This window comes from Podarcis raffonei, chromosome 2, assembly GCF_027172205.1.
Source record: "Podarcis raffonei isolate rPodRaf1 chromosome 2, rPodRaf1.pri, whole genome shotgun sequence".
NCBI lineage: Eukaryota > Metazoa > Chordata > Lepidosauria > Squamata > Lacertidae > Podarcis > Podarcis raffonei.
In genome coordinates, this window is record NC_070603.1 from 8,787,443 (window position 1) to 8,805,094 (window position 17,652).

Below are 17,652 nucleotides of genomic sequence, written 5' to 3' on the forward strand. Positions count from 1 at the left end.
TATGAGGGAGACATCCAACAGATCATGGCCAGATTGGAAAATAGACATGTGGATTAGATCACATTTCTACAGACCGTTCTGAGCCTGGTCCACTTACACTTACGTTATTGCTGTTGCTAGGGGCTTTCTTTGTTCTGTTTTGGAGTTTTTGTTTGCAAGGTAATGCCAGGGCTTTCTGGCTCTTGCCCACCCCCTTTTCTTTTTACAAAACATTTCTAGCTGATTGGAGATGCTAGAAAGCGTGGCACTTGTGACATTCATGTGGCAGCACATGATGCCATAACACCAGTCCCTGGGCAATGGTGTGAAGAAAAAGATGTGTGCTTCCAGCAGGTACATTTTAAAAGCGTGTGGTTTTTTTTCCAGATTTCACCTAAAAATCCACACAATCAGTTGGTGTAACAGACCTGCTAGTCTACTTGTGTGCAAGGGACACAGAGACTGGGTGCATACCATTCTGTCCATCCCTACCAGTGTCCAGAACAGCTGCACCATTCTGTATGTATGTGCATGTGATCCATTCTCCTAATTCCCGCCCCACCCAAAAAGAATCTGGTCTTTGTGCCTTTGCAGGACTATATCCATAGCAGCCACGGCAAAGAAATGGACCTGCTCCGCACCACCGTCAAGGTGCCCGGCAAACGCCCACCCAGAGCCATCTCTGCCTGTGGCACCTCCTCAAGCATCAACGGTTTGGTCAAAGACGTGAGCAGCGTAGGAGTCGGGGACACCAGCAGTAAGTGGCTTGTTCCCACATCATGGGCATAGCAGATTGAGGATGGGAGTGCACTGCAGTGGTTGTATCTCTTGACATTAAGAAAAACCCCCAAACCCTTTCAAGTTGCTGGGGTAGGAGCGGGAGAGGATTTTTAACTTTAACAGGAGACCCCGAGTGCTTTTTTCCTGTGGGAATGTTCAGGGATGCAGGAGAGGATATATTGTGAGATTATATCCTTATCCAACTTGTGCTAACAAGTTCCCAAAATATCAGCAGAGTTAGACATTCCCCTTTTTAAGTTCGCAACGGTAACATGTGCTCTGGTTCGCTAGAACCTCTATAATAATTACTCTGGTAATTTCCCCTTTGTTCCCTCTTAAAATACAAGACACGACACAGTCTTTCATAAAAGTATAAAAGAGTTTACTCACGTTCTGTTCACAATAGGATCCCAGAAGTCAGACAGGCTTAAAAAGGTAAAATACATTTAGAATCTATCTTATAGGAAGATAGTCCTATCCTCCTCTCTTGGCTGGGAGCCAAGAGGTCATCTTTAGCAGATGTTGCTTCTTCGAAGATGAGAAGAGAGAGCAAGAGAGAGATGGCTGCCCTGCCCTGTGCTTTTATCATTACCTGCACAGGTGAGGCCACACCCACCTCTGGTCACATGCGGAGGAAGTCTGTCCCAGGAAGTTTACCTGCTGGCTGGACAGACATCCCTCCCCATGTCTTAACATGTACACTCTAGGAATGTTGTAATTGACTGCTCCTGTGTTTTACATCCCACAGTTCCTTCCCTGCCCCAGCTCCTTTAGGGATCACACTACAACACGCTGAGTCTCACGTGTGGCCTGGACATCCTAGCTAGGCAGGTTGATGCCTCAGTGTGAGACTCAAATGGGGTTTCTTGGGCAGCAACAGCACAAAAATCAGAGCTCTGACACTTGCAGCCTTGCCAGGGAAGGAATACTTGCATGGTGTTTGGCTGTGTAGGTGTGTGTATAATTACTGCTTGTTACTTCACACTCCCGATACGTTGTGTTTTCTTTATTTGCAATTCTCTGAGATTCCAGCCACTGGGGAAGCCAAGCGCCCCCCCCTCCTCCCTTTGCACTATGATGTTGATGCACTCACACTTTTGTTTAACCTTAATTAGTAACAGCCAAGGAAGGGTGTAACAGAAGGAAATCATGAAAAACAACAAAATAGTGTTTTTAACGAAGGGCTGGCTCATATGACATGCCTTCCTACATGGGAAAAACCCTCGTATGGGGGGGGGGGAGAGAGAAACCCACATGTCATGCATGATGCTTGAACATGTGTCTCTTTCTCTGTACATGTGCGTGCTGTCATGACAGGCCACTTTGCACATGCCATGTGCTGGGAAACTGGTGTGTGTGAGATTGTCAGATAATCTGTCTGTGAGTATTTAATGCTTTGCATGTGAGAAAGTTTGAAGTGGCTTCCTCCTGAAATATTTTTATTCTACTGATACAGACATAGGAATCAAGAAAATAAGTCAACCTCTTAAAAAGTGAATCAGCTGGGAGCAGGAAATAAAAACCACATTCTGCTCACAGTGTAATGCATTAAGGCAAAATAATTAAAGACATAAGTGATCTAAAATAGAGCATCCACAAGCTTCATTCAGGTGGTCTGTGGCATTAAATATTCATACTGCTTTTCGATTTTTATTGCTTCTTATATTGTATTTTATTGTATTATAATTTGTATTCCATTGAATGCAAATTGTAATCCAATAAAATACAACATGATCAGCAAAAATGCAATTAAAAGTCATGCAACATCTAACAACATTGCTACAACAAGCAGAAAAGGCATTAAATGTTCCGCCAAAAAAATCAGCAATTTTCAAGTAGCCCATGAGAACTGTTTGGGAACCACTGAAGTCCCAGATGACTCCCTAAGAAACACACGCTGCGCGTAAAACAGATCAAGAGTATCAAATCATGAACATGAGCTGGGGGACATCACCCAAAAAGTGGTGCGTGGGCGTTCAAAAGTCTGCAAATGTGCATAATATTTCCCAGTCTTCCAATTAATTCCAAAATGGGGGTAAGTCCCTGGGTATGTTTTGGATTACCCTTATGGTCATAGGAAACAACATCAAAATAGAGAAATAGCTTCCATTTGGGATTGAATTATGTCTGATGAAAATAGAAATATCGTCCCACGGCGATGGTACCTTAGAAAGGAAATGTCAAGGTGAGCAGTTCTGTACATTCCAACCACTCCCTAAACAGCATGCAATTTCCCCCCTGATGGGGAGCGTTCGCCCTTCCTCCTTCTCCTCCTCCTCATTGTACATCAGAACCATTCACCTCTTTCCAGCAGAGGATGTAAAAATCCATACAGTGGGGCCTCTTGTGACCCACCTGCATATCACCCCCCCATGACTGTCTGCTAGTATCTTGACACCCCCTCCACGCACTTTCTGCAGTCTTGGGCAGGCAGCAAACCCAGGAGATCTACTGCCGCCATGCGACTAACTTCCTGGAACTATTCCGCAGCCAGTTCTCCTAACCAGCCTGGCAGCGTGAGGCATTTGTACCCGGAAGATAAAAAGAACCTGCTTCAGTAAAGCTTCCTTGCTTTTGTCACCATTTTACCACAGGTCACCAGGCTAGTGGTTATTTACAAGGTTGGTCTATCGAGCTCCTCTTAATAGATCCCCATTTGTGGTTGGTGGGACACAAGTTATGTACATCTGCTGCAAGGAGTTCCAGCTCCAAAACACAAGATTCCCTTCCTGCATGATTGCAGTAAATGAACTCCACGATATCTTCGGGTTTCCTGGAGGTGCTGCACACCTTCTCCTCCTCTGTGAAAATGCTCAAATCGAAGAATTGATTCCTATCTAATCTAATCAATGCTCTAATAAAAAAAAAAATGATGAATTTTGGCTTTGGGCAATTAGCTTAGCTTATTAAATGAAGTCATATTTCTTTGTTCCGAGGTGTCTAATGGTGCCAAGTTGAATTGGAGCATTTGCTAAGTATAATCGTTTCAGTTTAATTCACAAACCTGGAGAACTGAATTTTCCCTTCAGCTCTAAGTGTGGGGAAAACAGCTGTAAGATGAAGCAGCAGCGCCCCCTGCAGGAAGCCTTGCAACTGCAAATCGTAGAATTTTCCCTTTTATGTACAGCACAAGTGGAAGCGGGGATAAAGCCTAAGGCCCTTTTATATTTGCTGCCTCATTCAAAGGTGGCGAAATTATAGCACCAGGGGTGGGATTGGCGATGGGGGGTAGAACCGGGGGCCTAACGGGTGGCCCGTTTCATCTCTTGAGCTGAAGATACGCTCAGGAGAGATTTAGGCTTAGCTCTGGACACTCTGCTGTGATTTCTCACTGGTTCAGAATGATGAAATGACCGTGTAAATAACCAGACCTGGTTATTCTGCTTCTCCAAGCCACAGCCCAGGGCTCCCCAAGCTTTTCTGAGAAACGGGGCACGTTTAGAAATCTCAGAAACTGCTGTGGGTGCCACAAAATACCCATTTCACGAAAGAATGCTCACTGGCAATGCTCAGAATCCATACCCAAAACACCTACACCTCCAACGAAACAAATAGAACGCAGGCCAAAAATTTTTAAAAAACAGGTACCCGCCCTCCTCAAAAGCCATAGTTATTTAGATGAACTAAAATGGGAAGAGCAAGGGCCCTTGGCCAGCACCAAGTGATGTCTTAGGGCCCCATGGGTACTATGTTGAGGAATTCACATCTAGGAAACTAGGATATTCACACCTTGAGAGGCCACAGTTTTGTTGTTGTTTAGTCGTTTAGTTGTGTCCGACTCTTCGTGACCCCATAGACCAGAGCACGCCAGGCACTTCTGTCTTCCACTGCCTCCCGCAGTTTGGTCAAACTCATGCTGGTCGCTTCGAGAACACTATCCAACCATCTCGTCCTCTGTCGTCCCCTTCTCCTTGTGCCCTCCATCTTTCCCAACATCAGGGTCTTTTCCAGGGAGTCTTCTCTTCTCATGATGCGGCCAAAGTATTGGAGCCTCAGCTTCATGATCTGTCCTTCCAGTGAGCACTCAGGGCTGATTTCCTTAAGAATGGGTAGGTTTGATCTTCTTGCAGTCCATGGGACTCTCAAGAGTCTCCTCCAGCACCATAATTCAAAAGCATCAATTCTTTGGCGATCAGCCTTCTTTATGGTCCAGCTCTCACTTCCATACATCACTACTGGGAAAACCATAGCTTTTACTATATGGACCTTTGTTGGCAGGCCACAGTTTACTCTTGTGCAAATGCTTTTCATGCAGAAGGTATTAGATACAGGTTTCCACCTTTTTCAGCTGAAACCTGGAGAAAACCTGAGAGATTTTAAAGTGCTGATGGAAGTCAGAGGTGGCAGTTCTGGGCCAGTTGTGCGAATGTCCTAACTGACACAGCTTCATAATTTCATTCTCTTCCCCTCCACCCAGCTTGCCCCAGTCCAGGTCTGCTGAATCCTCCTGTCGACCCAGCGATCAAACTCTTAGGCAAACCTGAGCGCCTGCAGCGATCTGTGTCCTCTTCCAAGGCTGGTAAGTTCAGCACAGACCTGGAAGCTCCCAGGATGGAGGAGAGAGGATGCTGGGAAAGGGCTGCTTTGAGCCCAGAGGGAAGGATGAAGCCATGTGATCTGTTTCTCCCGCATGTTTCTGCAGAGGTAGCCATGGCTGCAGAAGGGCTCTCCAGCCCTGGCAGCGGTGGGAAAGATCCACCTCCATCCCCTATGGTTGACAGAAAGAAGCACAGGAGGAAGAAGCTGTCAACGCCTTCAAAAACAGAGGGGTCTGCAGGGCAGGCAGAAGGTAAGAGGCAGCTGCCTTGGTTTTGTCTGCAAGGGAGACTGGCTTGTGGGCTCCTGACCCCTGAGAACCTCACTCTTTGCCCCTCCAGACTGCGGGGACAGACTTAGGAATGATGCATTGAGCTGATATTTAAAAAAATGTGCCTGTAGTGACATCACACTGACCCTACATTTCAGGGGTTAGCATTTTTGAGATCTTAGAAGGACCACCCCGTTGTTTTCTAGGGTAGGAAAAGTTGTGGCCCCAGCTGGTTTGCTCCTGGTAACGCAAATTTCCATAAGTACAGGAGAAGGAGCTTGCTCACCTCACCATTCAAAATAAGTAGCCACATTCCTGGGAAGACATACATATATTTGCCAGAGTGACAGTCTTCGCACAAGAGGGAAGACTCCCTTCCACAGTGGAGATAACATCTATTGCGAACCCCCAAGCACTCCGCCCAAATTCCCACTTCACATCTTCCTTCTCCCTCAGAAAAATGTAGGGAATGATCCTGTGAACTGGGATTGGATATTTACCGTGATTGACAGGGGAGTGGGGCCATCTGCCTGTCAGTCACCTTACATCACTGTGAAGACAAGCTGCTTTTCAAAGGAAAAATGGCTCCTGTGATGATCTCTGATCTTACGAAGCTGGATGTGGAGCAGATGGTTGTCTGTGGAGCGGAAATGGTCTCTGCTGGGACCAATGTGGTCTGTGAACTGGAAGCTCCCTCTGCCTGATCTAGTGGATCACACTAGATCATGGCTGGGGAACCTGTGGTTCTCAATGTTGTTAGACTCCCAACTCTCATCACCTCCAGCCAGCATGCAAGGGCTCATCCACACGTCCACTTGTCGCCTGCTTTGTAGGCATGGGTTCAGGCGGTTTTGCCTTTGCCCGACTGCTTCCCACTGGAAAACCCATTCTTTAGTGCTCAATTGGAGCATACGTCAACCCAGAGAAATCCAATTGACGTTTGGTCCGATTTAGCGCTAAAGAATGGATTTTCCTGGGGGAAATGTGGATGACTCCTAAGAGTGTGTGGTGGCCACACCCACTCTTGGCCCCATAACTTGCTGGAGAATTGGCCAAAGGGTTCAAGGAAAATGTTAGCCACCCCGATCTAGAGGAAAGGCCAGCACTGTCTTCAGTCCGCCCGCCCTCAGGAAGTACGAATTTAGACTGCGGGGAGGCCATGCTGAAACCAGTGGGTTTTTTGAAGGGTAGCACCCCACAGATTCTGAGTCCGGAAGGCACCACCCCAAGTCCAACTGGGCTTCCCGCTCCCGCTCCCACCCCACCTCTTCTGTTCTGTCTACACTAGGCAGCTGATGTGAAGCCTTTCATTTCCACTCTTGCGGTTTTGCTGTATGCCCCCTTGCCCAGGAAGGGCTTATCGCGGCTCACGCAGCTTCCTCCTTCACTCTCCCTTGCGACTCTTCACGCATCCACCGCCACTGCCACCCCCTGGGCCCATGGGTTCTGGATAGCCTCTGCTTTTTTTGTTTCTTATTTTTCTCCTCCTCTGAACACTCTCCCCTTTCTTCTTTTCCTCCCTTCTCTTTCTCTGCCTCTCGCTTCCTGCTTCCCCTCCGGACCCTCCGCAGCCAAGCGTAAAATGTGGAAATTAAAAACCTTTGGTAGTTTAAGAAATATTTATAAAACAGGTAATGAGTGGCGGGGGCAGGCGCGAGCTCCTTTTGTGCCGTGGCACCTGTTGCATGCGATTGTGCTTACATCGTGACGTGCAGCCTGCGTAGATGTCTGTCCCCAAAACGCTTCCCCCGTGATCAAGAAAGCTTCCGTCCTATTCTGCCTCTCCTTAACAACCCCCCAGCCCCGGGGGAGTGTTAAAATGTCCCTCCCTGCTCACATCGGGTTTGCAAAGGTGGCTGAGCTCCTGGAATTCCTTTAAGATGGCTGTTTCCAAACTGTGTTCCACAGAGCCTGCGGGCTCCTCAGGGCTTCCTCAACTGGAAGATCTGTAATGGCAGATGAGCCCCATCTCGCCCTGCACTGTACAGCCTTGGGGATTGCTGGGTGTGCCTGGAGTGCCCTCTTAGTGTGTGCAGGTGAACAGGAAGGCCCCATGGGTGCCCTAGAATGCCTTCCCCCAGAAACCTCTGCCGTGCCCAGAGGTTCCCTGGCAGGCACGTCAACAGAGGACAGAGAGCCCTGAAGGGGGAGAGTTTGGAAAGCCACCACATTGTGGCATTATGGCACCAGCCCCTTTTTAACGCCCTGGTGGTTGTCCTTGTTGTGTCCTTCCACCAACCTGATGAAGGGTTTTGATGAACTAAAAACCTTGCTTGTTGGCTTGTCACCTTTTAGTTGCCCTTACTAAGGGCACTGCCATTACCGTTAACTTTTGGAGATTTTCTTGAAGACTCCGGAAGAGACTAAGGCCCATTTATTCAAGCCGCAGGTCTGGGGCTGAGGGGACCTGAGTTCAAGTCCCGCCTCTTCTGGACCCCACAGTGTGTGCCATTTTTTCACTCCCCCTGCCCCCCTCCCATCTGTAACATGGGAAATGGCAGTTTATAGCACGGTTGTGAGAGAGCCGGCATAAAAAACCAGGCAAAACACACATTGTACAGCATTCCACAACTTCAGGGCGCTATGTAAATACTTTTGCAGTAGCAAATACGTTTGCACGTTGGCAGTGGCAAATATTTGAATAAGTGTAATCATGGGACTCGTGCTCTCAGGAAGGTGTGTGCCTTAAAACTCTGGCTCTGGCTCTCCTTATGGGGTTTGGGGCTGTTAGCGAGCACAAGCCGTGGCTCTTGTCCATGTCACTCCCCCTGCAGGGCACCCTCCCCATTCTCTGGTTGTGTTGAACCTGCCCCTTAGGGGAGCGCAGGGAGGGAAGATACGTGGGTTGGAAGCCCTAGGATTCATCCAGCCTCCACTGCGGTCCAGCTGGAACCTGCTCTTTTGTATCCACAGAGGAGGAGAACTTTGAGTTCATCATCGTCTCCAGTACTGGGCAGACATGGCATTTTGAAGCCAGCACCATTGAAGAGAGGGACTCCTGGGTCCAGGCCATCGAGAGCCAGATCTTGGCTAGCTTGCAGTGCTGCGAGAGTAGCAAGAACAAGGTACTGATCCCCCCCCCCAAAAAAAACCACGGGGACACACACATATGACTCTACCCTGCAATGATCTAGGCTTGCCTGTCTCAATATTGGCTACCATTGTCATGATCACACCTTCCACTTAATGTGTTATATGAAGGTAAAGGGACCCCTGATCATTAGGTCCAGTCGTGACCGACTCTGGGGTTGCGGCGCTCATCTCGCTTTATTGGCCAAGGGAGCCAGCATACAGCTTCCAGGTCATGTGGCCAGCATAACTAAGCCGCTTCTGGCGAACCAGAGCAGCACACGGAAACGCCCTTTATCTTCCCGCCGGAGCGGTTCCTATTTATCTAGTTGCACTTTGACGTGCTTTCGAACTGCTAAGTTGGCAGGAGCAGGGACCGAGCAACGGAAGCTCACCTTGTCGCGGGGATTCAAACCGCGACCTTCTGATCAGCAAGCCCTAGGCTCTGTGGTTTAACCCACAGTGCCACCCATGTGTTATATAGATGGGCCTTTTCTGTAATAGCTCTCCATTTTCTCAACACTCTCCCCATTTTTCTGGCACCAGGGAGGAACATCCCCACCCCGCCCTGGGTATTTGGTGGTGATGAGTTTTTTTACTTTGAATAGGGAGGGTGGAAACGGCAACTTGCATAAGAACCGTACCAAAAAAATACAACAAAATCAACACAAACAGAGAAAACAGTAGAAATCCAAACATGCAGTGCAAAAGCTTGGGGCGATGTAGGGTTCTCGATGGACCTCCGTGCGTGGAGCGTTCCATAAAGCAGGTCCCATCTCAGAGGCTCTGTGATCCCATTTGTCTCAGTGCAAATAAGGGAAGTCCATGGCCCAAGGCAATGTCTCCAGGGGCCACCCTGTTGCAGTTGGGCGTGAAGACTGGCATGCAAAGCGAGAACCTTGCTCAAGGTTTGAAGAGGGACTGAACTATTGCCCTGGCGAGGGAGACCAGGCTTCAAGCGCTCTGAAGAAAAGGCTAGCAGGAAGATGCACCCTCTGTCTCTATCCTTACAGGCTCGCATGGACAGCCAGAGTGAAGCAGTGGCAATCCAGGCCATCCGTAATGCCAAAGGCAATTCCTTATGTGTGGACTGTGGGGCCTTGAGTAAGTATTTCTCTTTTGTATGCAGTCGGATCTAAAGGGATTCCAGATGTGTGTGTGTGTTTTCCCCTTGGGTGGCAGTCATTGATCCTTGGGTATTATTAGCACTAAAGCTATTGAGATATTAGTGCTGCCATTTGGCACCACGCAGCTCTGCTTTCTGCCAGTTCCTTAGGAACGGGTAGTTCCCTTTCAGCACGTTGGTTAATCCTGTCTGGAGACAAGAGGATCCAGGGAGTATTATGACAGCTTCTAGGTAATCTTTATTTTATGTGCTAGATGCTATGCAGAACAGAGAGAGGGTGTGACTTCTGCCCAAGATGAAACAATCTATGATAGGCAAAATGCCATAGTTGCAGGTAGGGGAACAGGAGTGAGCTGGGATTGAGTGCGTTTAATTCTTTTAAAATTTTTATCCCAGCCTTATTTCACAAAGCAGCGTACAAAAATCCTCCTTTAGCTTTACAACAGCAGTCTGAAGTAGGTTGGGCTAGAGTGGGGTATAGGCCCAACGTCACATGGTGAGCAGGGACATGAACCCAGGTCTCCCTAGTCCCTGTCCACTAGATCAGCCTTCTTCAATCTGGTTCCCTCCAGATGTTTTGGATTACAATTCCCATCAAACCTGAACATTGACCATGCTGGTTGAGACTGATGGGGGTTGTAAGTCTGTGAAGCAATTGAACTTTGCTGTCCTGGATTGCTTGTATGAATTGTTGTGTCCTTATATGGAAATGCATATATTTCTTTTCTGTTGCATGTCTTTCTTGTCTGTTCATTTGGGGTATTGTAGCATTAACTTGATAACTCCTGGGGCTCAGATGTGAAGGCAGTAGAAAACCATCGTTTCACTGGAAGATGGCACAGTCCCTTGTTTGTGGGCAGGAAAATCAAAAGCTCCAAGCTTTCTTCAGTGGAGCATACGATTGTCAGGGGGAGGTAGAGGAAACCTTTAAAAAGACAGGTGAGCAGTCCAAGATGGATCTTGGCATGATGAGCACAAGCTTTGTGCAAGAGTAAGGCCCCATCTTCACTATGCATTTAAAGAGCATCATGCCACTTTAAACTATTATGGCTTCCCCCAAAGCATCCTGGGGACTGTAGTCTGCAAAAAGAGCAGAGAGCTGGTAGGAAATTCCTATTCTCCTTTCAGAGCTACAATTCCCAGAGTGGTTCAACAACCTCACTTCCTAGAGAACTCTGGGAATTGTAGCTCTGTGAGCTCTTTGCAGGGGGCGAGAGGAGCCTTCCCTGATTTCTGACTGGCTGGCTTGTCTCACCCCCAGACCCAACCTGGGCCAGCCTGAACTTGGGGGCCTTGATCTGCATTGAGTGCTCTGGCATCCACCGGAACCTTGGCACCCACCTCTCCCGGGTCCGCTCCCTCGACTTGGACGACTGGCCGCTGGAGCTCACGCTGGTCCTCACCTCCATCGGCAACGAAACGGCCAACAGCGTCTGGGAGAAATGCACGCAAGGACGCCGGAAACCCACTTGCGAGTCGTCACGGTGAGTGCAGGGCAAGCTGCCACCGTAACACAGCCACAACTGGAGCCTCCAGGACCTCAGGCTGCGGCCCTCTGCAGGAGCGTAATCTTGTCGAAAGTCGTAGGCGTTAAAGTCCACATGCGCAGAATTGCGCTGTTAAACTACCAGTTTAGACTGGTGCCTGGGGTAGTGGAGGAACTTAAGCACTTGCCACACCTTCTCTCAAAATGGCTTCACTTTGCCTGGCTTATTGTGCCCTTAACTGATTGGAGTTTGCGGTCCTACTTAATAGCTACACTTAAATAATCATAATCATAAGCATAATCATAACACAATGAGTTAAAGTAAAAAAGAAAAAGAATACATAAAACATATTAAAAGTCAGAGGAAAAATATGAAAATATAATTAAGATTACAGAACTATATAACATATATGTAAATGAATGAACATACTGTTTCTCTAAATATACATTGATTCATGGGTCACTATGGTTTCAATAAATAAGTTCCAAATATTGTTAAATTTGTCCATACATAATCTTCATCTGTTCATGGGTTGCAAGAGTTGTCATGTCATCTATCCATTGATCAAATGTATCAATATCAATCTTTTTGCAGATGTAAGGGCACAGAGAATCCATTTACATTCACCGATTACAAACTCTAGGTGTACATTGCTATGGGTTTTGCTGTTTCTGTTTAGCGCTAGGCTGGTGCTTAGACTCAGAATGATTATATTGCAGAGTTGGGTCCCTGAGAATCATCTAGCTTATTCTTCTGTTGGCGGGATGGTCTTCTCTACTTAAGAAGAACCATGCTGGGTAGATCATGCCAACTGTTCCATCCAGTCCTGTTTCTCACTGGGGGAAAGAAACCTCAACCAGGGTCATAAGCGCACTAGCCCTTCCCTTCTCTTCCCCTTGTATTCCGCAGCATACAGACTCCGAAACTGGAATTTGCATTTAGCCCTCATAACCCCTCTTTCTCTCTCTGTCTTCCCAGGGAAGAGCGGGAGTCATGGATTCGAGCCAAATACGAGCAGCGGCTGTTCTTGGCACCCCTGCCCCCCTCTGAACTTTCCCTCGGGTGCCAGCTCTTCCAGGCCGTGCTGGACCAGGACCTGGGTGCTGTGCTGCTGTTGCTGGCCCACAGCTCCAAGGATCAGATCAACGCCCCCACGGGCGACAAAGACCGGCGCTCGGCGCTGCACGTGGCATGTGACCTGGCGCACGTGGTTATTACTCAGCTTCTGGTCTGGGTAAGTTCTTGGCGGTGGGCAGTGAAGGATGTTGGGGATCCAAGGGAAGCAGATGTTCCCTTCCAGCTCTCTTCATGTGCCCTGGGTCAAAAAGGATTAAGGCCCTATCGGCACTCTACAGTTAAAGCAGTATCATACCACTTTCAACAGTCAAGGCTTGCCCCAAAGAATTCTGAGTAGGGTAGTCTGTTAAGGCTGTTGAGAGTTGCTAGGAGACCTTTATTTCTCTTCCCAAAGTTCCCTGGATGCAGGGGTTGATGGATTCATGAACCACTCTGGAAATAGTAGCTCTGGGCGGGCAATAGGGGTCTCCTAACATCCCTCAGCCCCCTTTAAATGCAGAGTGCAGATGAGAGCCTTATATAGGGAGAAAGAAAAACAAGAGACAAGGGCTGGCATAGAGCTGGCTCTCACTCTGTATGGCTAGTTTAGGTCCCCCTCTTTCATGCTGCTTTTTGTAGCTTGTATACATCAACTAGAATCTCTGAGTTATTCATCAAAAGCACCATTTCCCATGCCCTAGCCCCAAATCACATTAAGACAGCTCTGTGGTAGCATGTACAACTGCAATGTGGGCTCTTTAAGAAATGATTCAGACACCTGTATCAGCTGAGATTTTTAAAAGCAGCTTTAAAAAAAATGCAGAGCATCCGTGGTCCAAATCTAAAGCCCATGGAGCTTCAACCTGCAATCGATATAAGGGAAAGGGGCCAGAGTTCACTAGCAGAGCATGTGATTTGCAAGAAGGTCCCAGGTTCAAACCCTGGCATATCCAGGTTTTCAATATATATATATATATAGGATCAGGTTGCAGGTGATGTGAAATACTTCTACCTGAGACCCAGGAGACCCTCTGCCAATCAGAGTGGACAGTACTGGGATGGATGGACTAGTGTAGCTTCTAATCAGTGTGTCCTCCCACTAGCCGTTTTTGGCAGTGACCACCCCAGGCCAAAGTATTTGTGTGGCTCAGCAGATTTCCCCAAATCCCCCCCCCCATCCTCCCGGAGTTCTCATGGTTTAACTGTTCCAAGTTAAAATCAAAACAATACTCTAGACAGTGTTAGCAAAGGTCAGCAGGATGCATAAAAATGTTGGTGGACAACTTGGTACTATGTTGCGGCAGGGGTGGCTGGCTAGTGTGCTGCTGGGGCCGTATGTCAGATTGGCAGGTTGGAAGTGTCTGCTGCATAGAGAGTGGGGCACAGGGATAGTTACCGTATTTTTTGCACCTTTTCCCTCCTAAAAAGCAAGGGGAAATGTGTGTGCGTCCTATGGAGCGAATGCAGGGGGGAGGCAGGCGGGAAAAGCCCCCAAGATCCGCACACAAGCTCCGTGCGCTCTTGGGGGCTTTTCCCAGAGGAGGGACAAGGGACTGACTGGCTGCGTCAGTCCCTTCTCCCACCTCGTAGAAAAGCCCGCAGGAGCCGTGCGCTCCTTAAAGGGTGCGTGGCTCCTGTGGGCTTTTGCGGGAGATGGGGGAATTCCCCCACCTCCCGCAAAAGAAGGAAGAAGGTCTGGGAGAAGCCCACAGGCTGCCTGCAGCCTGTCCGCTGCTCCCAGTGCTGGGGGAGGGGGGGTCATATTTTTTTTACTTGATTTCGCCCTCTGAAAACTAGGTGCGCCCTATGGTCAGGTGCACCCTATGGAGCGAAAAATACAGTATTTACTGAAAGGCTCTTTGGAATGGATGGGAAATAAGGGTTGTTGGTTTTTTTTAAAAAAACACCAAGATAGTAGTCACAGGTGGTTTGGCAGACTCCAGAACAAACCAGGCCCTCGCCAAACCCAAGCAACAGGGCAGTGTCCCAGCCCTAGGAAGTTGTTCTAGCCTGCCGTTACAGCTGTGGGAAAAGCAGGAGAGAGTCTGAGAAAAAGCTAAGAAGGGAAGTACGGTGGTGGTGAGAGAGGTAGCCTCTGGACTGAGAGGAGAAGTGGAAGGGAAGTCGAGGGTGCAAACGTACGCTGTTGACTCGGTGAAACCCTAATTTCCCAATCCTCAGCATGAGCCTCAGTGTATGTTTGTGTCTTCTTTGAGTGAGCACCTTGGGGTTCCTAACACGGCTCAACCGCTCTTTCCCCCACAGTATGGGGCTGACGTGAAGGCGTGCGACGCCACTGGGCACACAGCCCTCTTCTACGCCCGCCAATCAGGGAGCCAGGAATGCACTGACATCCTCTTGCAACACGGCTGCCCGAACGAAGGCTACAGCAGCATCGCCACCCCTGGCCTGCGCCGGAAGAGCAGCAGTGCCAGCGTGGGAAGGACCGAGGCCCGAACTGCCCTGGTGTAGCATCCCAGGGGGAGCCTCTTTCCCTATCCCAGTGGTGCAGCAGGGGTCCAGCAACTGATGCCTCTTCTCCCTAGGGAGACCCCACACCCCTCTGGCATCCGGACTACGTGCCAAGGAGCTTGGATCACGAGTTCCCGTCTCGCACAGGATGAGGAGGTGGTGGCCACCCAGAGCTCTGCTCCAATGGCTCTGCTTGGCGCAGGCTGCCGCCGCCGTCACCCAAACCACCTCGGCGGCTCGCGACTCTCCTCCCGACTGCCAGGCCTTGAGCTGCTCTGCTGGTCTCCAGGGCAACAGCCATCTCTAAGGCAGGCCGCCAACGCCTGCGGGGAACAGAGAGAGCAATGCGCCCCAGCGCTTGGAGTGAAGGATCAGGGCCCAGGATGGCTTTCTCTTCCCAGTTACTGGGGACTTTTAGAAATGGGGAGGGCGGGGGTGGGCAAGTGGTGAGTGGGGGTTTTCCTTTTCTTTCTTTCTGTGTTTGTAACAAGCTTTGAAGGTGGAATGTAAATCAGTGTTATTGGAGTGGTCAGTGACCCAGCCTCACCTAACCAACTCTAAGAGGGCCCAGAAAAGCTTGGCTGTCAGGGAAAAGGTTAAAAATGGTCCAGCGAGTCTTATCTTTTGTAAGGCAGTGTGCAGGGGCCTAAGGTTTGAGAGGGGGCCTCCATGCCATTTGCAGAGGGAGAAACCCTTTGGCCTTTCCACATGGCCCTGCCAGGCCTCTCCAAATAGGCCACCCCCCCTTTCAGTCTTGGCACCTTGATTCCTTTCCCTCTGGGGAGGGGGCGAGAAGGCACTGCTTCAACCCTTCACCTTTTCTGCCTTTCAACAAGGTTTCTTTTTGGCCCTAAACCGCCATGCGCACTCCCCCTCCCCAACCCACCATGCACCTGCCACTGATCTGCCCCCTCACCTGCTCTCTGCTCATCCCTTCAAATCACTTTCTGGTTCCTTGGGAGAGGCTCCCGCCATCAGCCGCCAAAACACTGCCTGCCAGCTCAGGCATGGCTGTTTGCTGTGAATGCAGCTTATAGCAGCCTGCTGGCGGTGTGGCCTACAAAAAGCCAGGAGAGTGTGACAAAGGACACCAATAGGAAAGCCCAGGCCTTGGCTTTTAAAACAAGAGTGCTTTTATAAAGGGTTATTTGTTGAAAACTAAAGAAAAAAGGCCCTTCCCTCCCTCCCCCTGTCACCCAGACACCACCTCCACTTCCTTCTCTGGCTAGACTACTGCTGTTTTAATTTATTGCTTCATAAAACTCTTCCCTCTCTCTGGCTGGGCAGCATGTCTGGTGCCAGGGTTCGTCGTCCTCCTGTCCCATCACTGCAGCAGAGGCACCTGTGTGGTTTGCGATGAGTGGTGTGGCCTCAGGCTTTATTTCAAATCTGTGATGAGGGTCATGGCAATGAATTCCAGGAGGAAGGTGAACAGGCACTGACTCCCCACAGTGGTTGGCTGTGGCTCAGTTCATATCCGGGCTGCTTTGTTCAGGGCTGGAGCTAACGAGTGGGCCAGATGCACAAGCCCACCTCAGCCACATCAGAGGCGCCAGGCCTTTCTCTGCCCTTCTGAACTGGACCACACTCATGAATGTATTGGCAATTGTGTTGCACGAGGCTTACAGGCCCTGGGTGGAGGTGGAAGGGCCTGCTGGCAAGGACCACCCTGGTGCCACTGCCTCCTCCCCTCCCTTGCAGAGTGAAGAAAGCTGGGCCTGGCACAACCAGATGTTGAGAGGGGCTACCTTGCACCTCGGACCCCTGCGCTCCTCCTCCCCCCGCCTTGGAGGACTAGAGCCTGTGGTCATGACGGGGACAGGTGGGGTATGGGGGGGTCTTGAAGACTGAATGTAATTTATGCTGTTGGGCATGGCAGTTCAGCACAAGGTTCTAGGAGAGCCTCTGGTGCAAGCCCTCACAGTGGGATGGGATTATAATACCTCCTGGGGGGAAATGTGAGGTTTGGGGGTGGGGGGAGGGGGACGCAGAAGTGCCAGAGCTGATAGTATTGGCCCTGTGCCGCTGTTGTAATCTCTTGGATTGTAACTTGTAAGTACGTGACAATGTAAGAAGATGTAATAACAAAGACTGGTTATTCCTTCTTGTGACTCTGGTCTGGAGTTGGATTTGCTGCTGGGCGGGAAACAGTTCTTACTCGGTTTCCTTCCTTCCTAGCAGAGATTAAAGCCGGAAAGGATGCCTTTTAAGGCCACCTTGAATTGCACGGGTGAGGGAGTAGGAAAGTGTTTGTGGCCACGAGCAAGAGAGATTATCAAGGCTGGGTGTCAAGAGGTTGGTGGAGGACTGGCTGCACAGACACTTCAATGCTGCTCTCGCCTTGAGAGGTCTCAGAAGAAGCAAGCAAGTTCACCCTGCCTGGGGAACCAAGAACAGAACAACACTCCTCTGCACATCAGAGCAGGCAAAATCTTTCTCAATCCACACAGGTCTGGTGAACAGGAGGGACTAAAAACAAGAGGGCTAGCGAGACAGAGAAGGAGAGCGTTTGCTTTGTTTACATACCCCACCCCAATTAGCTACACTGCTGGATCTGATGCGAGGCCTCACAAAATACTAGCATTAACATGAAATCCTGCTTCTGGTAAGGTTGGTGATTCAGAGATTTTCATGTTGCTTCCTTCCTTGGCTCAGGTGTGCAAATGTGCTGGACTCAGGGTCCACAGGAGCTGCAATAAATGCTGCTCTTCAACCAATTGAGCAACGAAGGTTTTAGGTGCTGCCTACAAACCAGTTTGTTGGAGCAAGTGGTATCACACCTGAACCAGGGATGTTGTCTGAGCTGCAACAAAACGTGTGCCGGAACTAACTCTGTAACAGGTGTACATTAGCTTTGTTTGTTTTTTTTAAATTTC

The 17,652-nt window shown here is 49.3% G+C and overlaps 1 protein-coding gene across 5 annotated transcripts in view; it reads left to right on the plus strand.

Annotated features, from left to right (window-relative positions):
- AGAP2 (ArfGAP with GTPase domain, ankyrin repeat and PH domain 2) overlaps positions 1-16,887 on the plus strand; it is a 118,472-nt gene extending 101,585 nt beyond the window's left edge. For 3 of the 5 annotated variants that reach the window (XM_053372862.1, XM_053372846.1, XM_053372869.1), the window contains exons 11-19: positions 574-736; positions 5,177-5,278; positions 5,402-5,548; positions 7,138-7,197; positions 8,480-8,631; positions 9,649-9,739; positions 11,023-11,245; positions 12,227-12,482; positions 14,570-16,887. In XM_053372862.1, the coding sequence (XP_053228837.1) occupies positions 574-736; positions 5,177-5,278; positions 5,402-5,548; positions 7,138-7,197; positions 8,480-8,631; positions 9,649-9,739; positions 11,023-11,245; positions 12,227-12,482; positions 14,570-14,776 (1,401 nt within the window). In that variant the 3' untranslated portion in view covers positions 14,777-16,887. The remainder of the gene's footprint in view (positions 1-573; positions 737-5,176; positions 5,279-5,401; positions 5,549-7,137; positions 7,198-8,479; positions 8,632-9,648; positions 9,740-11,022; positions 11,246-12,226; positions 12,483-14,569) is intronic. The other 2 variants (XM_053372878.1, XM_053372854.1) reach the window with 1 other exon arrangement.
- Positions 16,888-17,652: the final 765 nt, after the last annotated feature.